The sequence below is a fragment of the Falco peregrinus genome, chromosome 7, assembly GCF_023634155.1.
Source record: "Falco peregrinus isolate bFalPer1 chromosome 7, bFalPer1.pri, whole genome shotgun sequence".
In the NCBI taxonomy this organism is placed as follows: domain Eukaryota; kingdom Metazoa; phylum Chordata; class Aves; order Falconiformes; family Falconidae; genus Falco; species Falco peregrinus.
The window spans coordinates 23,723,421-23,735,983 of NC_073727.1; the positions used below are offsets into that span (position 1 = coordinate 23,723,421).

Sequence of the window (12,563 nt, forward strand, 5' to 3'; positions counted from 1 at the left end):
AATACTACGTATAGATTATATTCCGTAGAAACTCTTTACACAAAACTTTTTACACCCTCATAGTTCAAGTTAAACAAAGCTAAAGGAAATACACTTCAATGCAGTGAGAGCTGACTGAACATAACTCGTACTAATGAAGAGATGCTAGCCTTCTGTGTGATTTTCGTGACTTTAAAACCCAACAGTGAATCTTTAAGACTGCCAATTGTTTAAAATGTTTTGCTTACTATTTCCTCTCACCTTCCTCATCTTTAACCTACTCACAGGACTAAATTTTCCATTAAATTCCAATATAATTTCTTTTTTTGTTACACTTCACTGTCTGGAAGTTACATTTGAAAGTTTAAATATAAAAAAAATTATTTAAAACTCATATAAATATTTCTTTGCTACTTGTTTTGAACCTATAACTCCCTTTCACTTTTCATAGTACAGCAGCTCTTCAGGATAATCAACATCACCAAGAACACAGAAACTTTGCATCATATGTTTATCTTACTCCTGAACTCTTCAAGAGGAAATGCTGATTGGGAGGCTAAACATACAGTATTTTTATATCTGTCATGACTGACTTATCCATTGTTACTAGTCTTCCCAATGACAGAACTGCTACACAACAACCCAAAGAAACTGAAGATTAGCTGTACAATAAGTTACAAAAAGTGCATCTCCGTAACCTCTTAACAACCCAACAACTAGCCAAAATAAAAGAGAATCCAGAAATTTAAGTGGAACAATTTCCTGGGGTTTCGTATCAATAAATACAGCTTTTCAAAGATACATCTAGAAAGTATGCTAAAAATCTGCATGCATTTATTTTTTAAGTTCTTAATTATAAATTTATATAAGCAGCATGTGATTCTGAGATAGAAAGTTTGGCAAACTTTTGTAAAACAGCCTGCTTTGACATCTGGAACTTCCACCCGTTTTTCTACCAGGTATTTGTGCTATTTATATGCAATACTACTACTACTGTTTATTGTAATTTCATTTTTTTTTAACAGTTTAAATGTAGTAACTTTCAGAGTGTTTATAATGGGACCCAAATATAGAACATTTAATCATTAGTTTAAAGTTTAGTTTGCTGAAAAGCCATTTCAAAAACTGGTTCATTTCTATTAAGGTTATGTTAATCTGGTTGTTTCTTGGCAATATAGATTTATCCCCATTGAAAAGGTGCATAAATAATGAACAATCTAGGCCATGGATTTGAAATTTGCACTTTAATACTTAATCCAGGATACAAAAATTTAGTAAAAGTGAGTGGCCAAGTCATATACCCTACAGCTACAGTCACAGTACTTTGTCACAGAACTGCTTTGGAACAGCTGCTTCCTAATGAACACCCAAGGGCTTCCCACCATTTAAGAGTATTTCATAAACAAGCAGCATCTGCAGACAAGATTTCTCTAAATCTACAAAGGCAAGTCTACAGGATGCACATAATGGCTACATGTCTTCACAGACTGAGTTTTCACAGAAAGGAAAAAATGAATCTGTCAAGACTTCCTTCACTAGAATTTGGAAAGCCATTTGCTATCACATATAAAACCTGTCCTCTCAATGAGGCAGGCACACTGCTAAAAGAAAAAATGAAATATAAAAAAAATGTAAAAACAAAATTTTAACTCATACTACAGAGTTTTCCAGCTTACATTGGTGCCTTAGATTTGTGGTAATACTTTCATTGTTAACTTCAGGACCGGACTCAAGTAAGTCTTACTTTGCTGCAATATGAAGCAAACTTCTCTTCACACGTCCAAATGCATAATTCACATCAAATTTTGAATTTGATAGCAGCTCTGAGACAGACCTTCAAACAGAAATATAATTTTAATTTAGAAAAGCTCACAATATCCAAGCAAAGTATATACTGTAAGATGTACACAATTACTCTGGTTTTCACTTGATCACTATTTCTTTTCCCTCCAACTAATTTCTGAACAAGAGATCCAACAGCTTTCAAGCATGCGCATGTTAACAGTGCTTTTAATCTTTCACTTCTTACTTGTACATAAAAAATTAACTGTGACACTACCAAATCACTTCTTTACAAATATGGAAAAAAAGCATATTAATAGCTTTGGTTTGAAACACTATAAATTCCTATTTTCCTCCTTACCTCAACACAGACACCCTAACCACATATCCAACAGCTTTCCCAAACAACAGGCAAAGTTCAGAAGGGAGACTGGTATGTGAAATCATCATGATGAAGTAGTTGGACACATGATACGCCAAGAGGGTAAGGCCCTTCGAGCCCTAACGAATTAGTAAAGCTAAAGTATTAGTCAAGAGAAAATATTTCAAAATAGGTGAAACAACAAGTGAACTACTAACATTTCAACCTCCAGTAATGAGCTGATCACATAATTTAAAACCCTTGCATAAAATCTCAACAAAGTATTATGTAGCAGAACAAATGTTTATCCTGATTAGATACACAGTTTACAACATCAGTAAGAGTTACTACCTGCTTGCCTACAAGACTCGGAAGATAGCACCGCTTAGCTGGCACTATACAGCCCCAGGTCCCAACCACTTTGACAAATAGGTAAGAGAAACTGCTGCTCATCCGAGGAATCCCAGAAGTATCAATTTCATTGTCCAGCTCTAGTTCTATGTCTTTCTGATGTCTAACAAGACTAAGAGCTTCTATGTCATCAATACATGCACAATCAGAACCACAACCCAGTTACAGAACAATGATTTTGTTCTTATCCTAAGACAAATTTATCTGTGCATCAGCAGAATAAATCCCAGCTCCAGTCTATGGCGTAAAACAAAACAGGTTTTCAGGTAAAAATATGCTGGGATGTGCAGAAGCAATTACTAACTTCAGCTACAGAAGGTCTCAGCAATTCAGCAGCAGAATTTCTGAGAGTACTCTAGCAGCTACAGCTCTAGCAAACATGCTTTTTTGGATCTTAAAAAAAAAAAAAAAGGAATTTAAAGAAGTTCCCACCTGTGCTGGTCAGCCATAACCATCGGCATAAGCGTGTAGACAGCAGTTTCATTATCTGTGAAGGAATTAAATTACTCCATTATCATAAAGAAATCTTTCATGTAAAATAAATTCCTCTAGAGACACTTATTTACCTTTTAAAGTGTCCAATGCTCAATAGATCATTCTTTTTACACAGGTTATACATACCTGAAGTTTCATTATAAAGAAAAAACCACTCAGACAAAAGAGGTAATTAACAGGATTGCAACACATGACATTTCAGTGTGGCTCTTTTACAAAGTAATTGCAGAATTTTCAATGGAGCATCAGTTTATTTAAATTGACAGCTCTATTGATTAAGCCAAAGTATTTAAGAAATGCACATTAACAAAAAAGGTAAATAGCTTATTTTAAAAAGAAGGAAATCTGTGTTCCAAGGTGACTTCCATAGTCCTGATAACTATGAGTTTGTAAAAGTGATTTCTGTGAAGTTACTCCATAACTATTCATTTTTGTCCCTAAACTTGAATACCTGAATGGAATAAATTTCATTTCAATTTCTAATCAGTTTCGTATTCCACATGTGAAGGCAATGAAGACAGACCAGAACTCGAAAGATCCAAGTCAACGGTGGGAACAAACTGACATTCAGCTACACAGTCCCTGTCAGTACTCCTGCTGCACACACCAGCACACTGTACGGGTATGACATGCCTGCTTGGTCATTTACAGACTTTCTGAAGTAAAATATTATTTTGAAAAGATAAATTTGATAAAACTTAAAAGGTTTTAATGTATAATTATTAAAAATATTAGTGTACAATAATTATTAATTAGTGATGTATAATGATTATACTTTCTAGCTTGAAGCAAACTACCCACTGTTGAGAGTACAGTCCCTACAGACTCTTCATGTAGATGCCAGCTTATGACAGGAGGGACTATACTTCCTAGGAACCCAAGAATATGGTTTCAGGATATGGAAATATAGGACTGTTCTCATAAAACTTTTATTTTGAACCTTTCCCTCATCATCTTAATTGATCCCAATATCAAAGTTACAAAGCCATCAGAACAGGAAGAATTAAAACAGACACGCAAGTACAGCTTCTCATACCTTTTACGTACCATGCTTCTATATATTCATTAGATAGGCAAGCTGACACTTACCAAATATTAAACAAACAATTCCTCAGTTATCAAGTGGAGTCAGAGAAACCCCTACCTATCATGCTGCAGCTATGCTACTCATTATTCTTCCAGTGTTCCAACCCACTATTTGAAGCAGTCTATAGCTAACAAAAGGAAGAAGCAATGCTAATCTATTATTACCTTTGAACAATAAAAAGAGGTAAGTCATATTCAAATTCAAATCACATTAATTCTACTATTTATAAAAATTTTAAAAAAATAAAGCTGCTTACAGTGAACACATGGTAGAAGATACACAAGCTTCTCAAAACACCAAATGATGTTTCAAAGCTGCAAAGAGTCACTCTAACCATCCCCAAGATCAAGAGTTTGAACTGTCTATAGATTGCTCCTTACATCAGAGCACTGTAAGTACCAGGTAATTCCATCCCCAACATGCACTACTAGAATTTTCATTGCTGGGTGGGAAAGTAGTGGGGGGGCAGAAGCAGGAATGATACACATGGAGGGAGAGTCCTGGAAATAAAATTAAATAGATGCTAAATAAAGATATCAACAGTGGAAAAGATTTGATCACTTTTTAAAAATGTATCCATTATTAGCTCCCAGTATGTACAAATGAAAAAAAAAAAAAAATCTCTTGCTTGAGCTCTGTTCCACAGATCTCTTGGCAGGAAGATAAAGCTCTCCAATTGAAAAAAAAAAAAAAAACCAGAACATGAGAGCACCAACTAAATCTAAGCACAACATTTTTATGTATTTGCACAATCATGCCCTATTAAAGAGAAAAGGCCAAATAAAAAAACCACGAAAATTTAAATACTCCAACACACTTAACTGAAATGCTTAATACTCTGCCTAATTAAATGTAACTATATTGCAAGTGCAGTTATCTAGAAAGAGACTTAAATATGAGTGTAGCTGGACCACAAAAGGTGTTTATGGTGCAGTTATAAAAATAAGCCTTTTGCTATTCTAGTTACAAAATTTACACTGCGGACCATATGCAGATTTTCCCAGATTTTTTCTGTACATAAATAATTAAAAGAGTATGTGACTACAGAGGCTTTGTGCCTATTTTTGGTAAATGTTACCCCATTCATAAACAAGCTCCTACTGATGTAAAAGTACATGACACCAGGGAAAGAAAAAGTATTATATGCCTCATGCACTTACAAAACTTATTTGTTATCTAACTTGCTTGCATTTCAAGTCATGAATATCTAAAGACAAAAAGCACACCCAAAATGCAGAGTAAGAGACAACAAAGGGCCTAAAACTTACAGCCTCTGGGCTCTACGACCTAGTTTTCAGGCACCGAGCCTTAACAGTAGAATCCAGAAATCTGTGTCAAGCTCTTCAGTTCCCAGAAAATTCCTGCTGAAGGATACTTCAGAAGAGTGATGAAAAGAACAATACTATTTCCTATTGGCAAGGTCAGCTCAGGGTATTCATTGGCACTGGACAGAGGTGTTAATGCTTGCTTTAGAAAAAAAAGAACACACTTAAAATTCATCATCTAGAATCCTGCCCTGACAAGATACACTGATTATTCTATTTCATAAGAGATATTGGCTTGGATTTGGCAGAGATCTTTAGAAATTTTAAAGAAATGTCAGCACCATCCATATAGTACCCTAATGACTACAGCACGTGCAGAGGAAGTTAAATACTTGGATTTAGTGCCTTCTTCAGCATAAGGAAGCTCAAACATACATCTCCCATTTCCTAAGTACTGTAACTCTCAGTTTAAAGATGGAGAGTTAAACTACACATCTTTCAAATCAAAGCTATTTAAATGTTGGGGCTGGGGGCGCGGGAATTGTAATTCAAGAAGCCAGACACAGCACACAAGAAGCTACCAAACTGCATGACATACTCGGCTGGTTGTGGTATTTTCTAAGCTGATCCTGTCAGTACATGTTTGGAGCAAAACACTACAACCCAAACCTGCTTCTCAAGAAGAGTTTGGGCAGGCCTGCATGAACCTAGGGAACACCAAGGTCAAGTAAGAAGGCACGTAATGAGCTAAGAGGGACCCAAAGTTAGGTGGCCATCAAATGGAGGTTTTCTTGGAACGTAATTTGAGACTCCAGCGCCTGAAGACCATTTATCTCTTTATTTCAGTCCAGCTGTGATTTGTTTCATGTAATTCTTAGAGAATACATAGGACTGACATTCCTTCTGCACTATAAGGCAAGAAAAGTACTTGTTCTGGAGGTCACAGGGCTTGCACTACCACAGACATAATTACCTCTGAAGTGTTAAGATAGTAACATCCAAGATAGGAAGAAAACGGCTAAACTCAAATTCAGAATTAATCTGCCCACACTAATACTGGAGTAAATTTAAAGCAGCTCCAACTGGCACATTGTGCTAAGCATTATTCATATTACCATCATCAATTAGTTGAACTGGTGCTATTACAATATTTCTGTAAGTCTGAGCTCACATTAACAATGTAGTACATCAGTTTTCACTGCTGCCATTCAAAGACTTACAAGAAGCAGCAAAATCCGAATGAAACTCATCTGTCAATCTTTTGAAATTTATGAGCAACTGCACCGGCAGATATTGAAACTGTTGACAGATGACAAGAAGGAAAGGGTGCAGCAGCTCAGCGTTGGGGGAAGTCCATAAGCAGCTGCCAGGAAGTCCCAACAGGGAACACACAGAGAAAATAGATTATTCCCTTTTCTCCACCGATGAAAGCTGGCAGGCAGACAGCCAAAGTGACTCATCTGTAAAAATAAACCCTGAAGAAAGCACAACGACAGCATGTGACTCACAAGAACAGAAACTTCTGCATATCTCAAAAGCTTTTGCAGAGGTAGCCCTCCCAAAAGCTGGATCTGGCTGGAACACTAAACTGCTTGCCTAAGAGCCTGAAACTGTATTTTCAAATCCATCCCGATATGGAGTGGCTAGCCCAAGTGTAGTAGTTTAGAGAAGAAAAAAAAAAAATTAGGCTACGGCCAGTGACACCTTTTCAAACAAAATTCAGCACTATAAGAAACAAATTAAAAAAAAAAAAACACAAAACTGCCATCACTAGTGCGTCATCGACGAACCATCTAACGAAGGCTTTAACACGGGACAACACGAGGGTTCATCACCCCAGGCCCGGCGGCAGCAGCGAGCTGGGGCACCCGCGCCCCGTGACAGTCACCGCCGTCCCCCGGCGGCGGGGCAGCGGGGAAGGAAGCGGACGGGGGAAGCAGCCGCTGTGGTTATCGCCACCACAAACAAGAACGGCTCCTCGCAGGCGGATGGAGGGACCGGCTTCCATTCTCCTGAAATCTCCTCGCCCGGCGCGGGCGGAGGGGCACGCAATGGCCTCCGGCTCAGCTCACCCGCCGGGCCGGGCCGGGGAGGCCGCCGCGCCACCGCCCCGCCGGCTGCGTCCCCTCTCCTACCGTCCGGCAGCTCCACGGTGCGGGCGCGGCGCAGGGACCTCGTCAGCCGGTTGAGCTGCTCCATAGCTCTCTCCATCCTCGGGGCGCCCAGCCCGGAGCCGCTAACACCCCCCGCTGCCGCCGCCTCTCCCCTCAGCCCATCGCGGCGGTGGCGGCGCCGAGGCTGCCCAGGCCGCCGCCAGCCCCGAGCCTCTGCACATGCTCCGCGGCCGGCCGGCTGCGCGCAGGCGCGGTGGGCGGGGCCGCGGGCAGGAGCCGCGCGCTGTCAGTAGTCCGCGCCCGTTTACCTCAGTTGACTTTTTTCCTTGGGGGCAAAGGAAAAGGGATAGGAACGGGGAGATAGGGATAAATTTCCAAAACTTATGGAATACGGGTATTTGAACATATTATTTAACAGCTTGTATCAGTTTTTGAAGAAAATAATGCCTTTTGAAATCATGTCGATTGACTGATCTTGTCAGTGGTGGCTCGGGGCCTTAGTTTCCTCAGAGCTACAGGTGGCAATGGCGCCCGGCAAATGCACCTGAGCGGGAGAGGGCAGCTCTGCTACCATCTCTGCCCTGAAGAGGGCTCACCCGTCAAGCTCCGGGAGCTTTAAACTTGAGGGGTGACTGAAAATGAAGTAGGAAACACAGAGCAAAGATGAAAAGTGTGATTGACTTTACTAGCACTTTCAAAGTAAACACAGGAAAAGGAGGATTTAGGAGCTATAACCTTAAAAAAAAACCGAAGCAGGACTTCATAATAGAAATAACACAGAGTATGACACAAGAAGCAAAGAACAAATGTTCATAAGTTATCTGTTGAGATTTTTTGTTTCAATTGTCACTCCCAGCTACAAAAAGCAGATAAAGCATTTGAATCCAAAGAGAAGTTGCTGTACTCTGAGAACAACCTAGGGAAATATCAGTTGGGTGCTCTCAAGCTAGCTGTGGCATGTGATCTCCCTCCGAAGACTTGTCAACACTGAGCTGAAATGGAATCCTGGAGGACTGGTTGGGTTCATAAAAAGCAGGTGTAGTACCTGCCGGGGGGGGGGGGGGGGGGGGGGGGGGTCGAAAACCAGGGGATTTATCAGCAAGTCTGTGTAACTTAAATTCCAGTGAAATCGCCAGAACAAAACCTGTAGACACATAGCATTGTGCAAGGGAACAACTGCCAGTGTGAGTCTATCAATTAATTTCTTCCTCTGGCAGGATAATACATGTTGTCAAGTACGAAGAAATACCCTGTGTCAGGTATTATGGCTTTAATGCTTCAGGTGTACTTAATGTAATCTTGGCAAGCCCAGGAAATATGGGTTACATTAAAATTCTGTACAGTGAGAATGTAAAAATGGTGAAATAATCATACCCCAACAAGCTGTTAATTAATGATCTGCTTCCAAATGCAAGGACCTATGTGTCCACAAGGGTCTGTCGTGATCTGATCCTGTGTAACTGTTTCATTCTTTCATTCTGCAAGACGTTTCAGTGAGATAATACCATAACATGTTCCAATGACTCCAACCTGGAAGCATAAATCAGAGAAAAGTGATATAAAAATTGGAAAAGGTTCAGAAAGGACAACAAGGACAATCAAGAGATATGGGTCGGATTCCATATAAGTGGGAACTGAGTTAGAACTGTGCTATCTGGAAGAGAAACACAGGAGAGGGCGTATGTCCTGCAGTTCTTGCCAAACTCTGGTGATTGCTGAAAACTGCCGTGGTAACACTAGTAAAGATCATAGAACGAACATCCACAGAAGACATCTGTGACAGTTTGACCCTGGTCAGACAACAGGTGCCCACCAAAGCCACTCCATCACTCCTGTCCTCAGCTGGTCAGGGGACAGAAAATATGACAAAAGGCTCTTGGGTCAAGATAAGGACAGGGAGATCACTCACCAATTACTGTCTTGGGAAAAACAGACTCAACTTGGGGGGGGGGGGGGGAATTGGTTTACTACCAACCAAATCAGAGTAGGATAATGAAAAACAAAAATGAAATTTTAAAAAACAGCTTCCCTCCACCCCTCTCTTCTTCCTGGATTCAACTTCATTCCCAAATTCTCTACCTCCTCCCCCCAGGCAGCACAGGAGGATGGGGAATGGGACTTGCAGTCAGTTCATCACACATTTTCTCTGCCACTCCTTCCTCCTCAGGGTGGGCTCCTCACACTCTTTCCCTGCTCCAGTGTGGGGTCCCTCCCACAGGAGACAGTTCTCCATGAATTTCTCTATGAGTCTTTCCCATGGGCTGCGGTTCTTCACAAACTGCTCCAGCGTGGGTCCCCCATAGGTTCACAACTTTTGCCAGCAAACCTGCTCCAGCCTGGGCTCCTTTCTATTCACAGGTCCTGCCAGGAACCTCCTCCAGCACGGGCTTCCCCTGGGGTCAGAAAGTCCTTCAGGCATCCACCTGCTCTGGAGTGTGGTCCTCCACAGGCTGCACGTGGAAATCTGATCCAGCGTTAACCTCCATGGGCTGCAGGGGGACAGCCTGCCTCACACCTTGGTCTTCACCACAGGCTGCAGGGGAATCTCTGTTCTGGCACCTGGAACACCTTCTCCCTCTGCTTCTTCACTGACCTCTGTGCCTGCAGAGTTGTTTCTCTCACACAGTCACACTCCTCTCTCTGGCTGCAGTTGCTCTTGCACAGGGTTCCCCACCCCCCATCTTAAATACACCATCCCAGAGGCGCTACCACTGTCACTGCTGGGCTCGGCCTTGGCCAGTGGCGGGTGCATCTTGAAGCCGGCTGACGTTGGCTCCACCGGACATAGGGGAAGCTTCTAGGAGCTTCTCACAGAAGCCCCTCTCTGTAGCGTGCCCCCCCCCAGCTATGGAAACCCAAGATACAACAATGTAGTTGTATTATCTGTCTCAGGAAGCTCCTAGTTGTCCTTAAATTGTTTGGAGGTTAGACTTAGCTTTGATACTAGAAAGATATTTCCTGATAGCCATTGCAGTAGTAGAGTAGCTTGTCTGAGAAGACATATGATTCGATAATTTGCAAGAGAAGCATGTGAGAGGAGTGATGTAGATCCTTTGACATTGCTTTGGGATGAAGAAATGACTGGATGACCACCTTGGAGTCCCCTCCTAAAAATCTGTGGAAAATACTAGATATTCATTACTTATATCACAATACTACTGAACAGTCTTTGAAAGAGAATCCCCAATCGCAATAATAGGCAATATACGTAAGATAAAAATATTCAGCACGTGAGGAGGGTAATTTTAAGTGAAAATACGGAATTGTTGAAGAATAAAATTATACAGGAGTTTTAATATTATAGCAAAGGGTGATGGAATACTGTGAAAATGTAAAAAGAACTATTCCATAGTTCAAAAATAAACGTGCCAATTAACACAGAGTTCTTTTTTACAATGGTGTGGGTAATTGGTGATGTGCAAATTTTCTATTCTGAAAATGTTAACGTTTTAACAAAAATTAAGCTTTACCTTTAATATATAAAGGAGGTACCAGCCAACAACTGTCTTTTCTCAGCAAAATTAATTACTTGAATGCAGTTTTAGTAACTCTTGGTTTGCTAGAAGTACGATTCTACTGGTTAGCATTTCATGGAATATTGTAAGATACTAGAAATAACCTGGTGTACTGCAATACCTAGTTCCATGTAACAAATTTAAATAGCTGACTGCTTAAAGTTTACTTTTTTGATCTGTCAAAAAAGAAGAAAAAGAAAGATTAGCATCCTGCGTCAGTAAGATCCTGTCTTGAACTAATACCTATGAGGCATGTGGTGGCTAGACTCCAGTCTTCTCTAAGAAACCATCTGATAGCTTCCAGTCCTTGTATCAAATTTATTTTTCAGTGTTTTTTAAAAGGTAATTGAGATGTTGATTATGCAGACAAGAGGTGAATTTAACACACCCTGATGATAAATGAAAAGACATTGCGCTTCCTAGGTATCAGACTTAGTTTACAGATAGCAGATAAAAATCAGAGTAGGTGTTTAAATACTAAGACAGCCTTTAACAAGGGAAAAAGAAGAACAGAAATCAAAGGGAGGTTCAGAGGAGGAAAACAGTTGCTAACCTGCCTACATATCATTTTTTTTAAAAAAAAAAAACAAAAAACAAACACAACCATATAATAAAACTGCCTGATCTTCAGAAAGCTCCTAGGTACTCAGATGACAGCCTGAAGTCCCATGGTCGATGATAGCGGTTGAGATATTCCATCTACAAGTCAGTCAATTAAAATATCTGGAGAATGCTGAGAGGCCATACACAGTGGAGGACCTTTGGCACTGGAATTCATTGTCTCCATTGATCCGATACCCTAAATAGCAACTTTCAAGAACTTTGCAAAGTCCTTCTGTCTTCTCAAGCTTTTGTTTGATTAGTGATTGAAGAGTATTATTTAGTTTTAATTATGAATGACTGTTGCAGCACTCTCCAAACTATCAAGCTGCAACAAGGTCTTTTACCACCACATACCAACATACTCTTCATGCCAGTCCCTCTGCTGCCTTCTCCTCATCCAAGGCCCACTCTCTCTTCTCTTGCTTCTTCCTCTCCCTGCTTCTTCCTCAGCTGCTCTCTCTTCACTGACTCTCAACCACTTCACAGAACCAGCCACACCTGCACCTTATCTACATCAGCCAACCCTCTGCCTCTGAAGCCAGCCCACAGCTGTATATTATCAATGGTAATTAACCCAGCTTCATTCCTCGAAAAATTACAGTTATTTACAGCTGTTGGTTTTATAGCTCTGTAACACATAAAAGGAATTAAAAGCAGAAAAAAAAATTTGAATATGATGGGCACACATCTGGTCAATAAGGTTTTATTACCTCCAAAAAGTTACAAAGAGAAGCAAGAACAATGGTCAATGATGTGGAATGGCTTGTCTGTGAGATAATGAGACAAGACTAGGACTCTTGCATATGAAAAGGGTGGATACAAGTGGACATTATAAAGATTTATAAAATCTTAAAATATTATGAATATGGAGAAGGTGACTAGGAAATGAACTTAACAGGCAACAAGCTTAGAATAAATGTGTTGCCGGAGGCCAGGGTGCAAGATATGTTC

At 40.4% G+C, this 12,563-nt stretch overlaps 1 protein-coding gene and 1 long non-coding RNA gene across 4 annotated transcripts in view; both read right to left on the reverse strand.

Annotated features, from left to right (window-relative positions):
• The window catches only part of HACE1 (HECT domain and ankyrin repeat containing E3 ubiquitin protein ligase 1), a 53,873-nt gene extending 46,156 nt beyond the window's left edge, over positions 1–7,717 (reverse strand). For 2 of the 3 annotated variants that reach the window (XM_055810132.1, XM_055810131.1), the window contains exons 1-3: positions 7,516–7,717; positions 2,966–3,020; positions 1,724–1,813 (exon numbers count right to left, since the gene is read on the reverse strand). In XM_055810132.1, coding sequence (XP_055666107.1) covers positions 1,724–1,813; positions 2,966–3,020; positions 7,516–7,591 — 221 coding nt within the window. In that variant the 5' untranslated portion in view covers positions 7,592–7,717. Of the gene's footprint in view, positions 1–1,655; positions 1,814–2,965; positions 3,021–7,515 lie in introns of those variants that run through there. The other variant, XM_027796121.2, reaches the window with a different exon arrangement.
• Positions 7,718–8,219: 502 nt separating this feature from the next.
• On the reverse strand, positions 8,220–12,222 carry LOC129784889 (uncharacterized). The gene is made up of 3 exons (XR_008748094.1): positions 11,967–12,222; positions 9,918–10,609; positions 8,220–9,024 (listed from the first exon to the last, which is right to left on the reverse strand). It is a non-coding gene; the product is annotated as an uncharacterized LOC129784889 (long non-coding RNA).
• Positions 12,223–12,563: the final 341 nt, after the last annotated feature.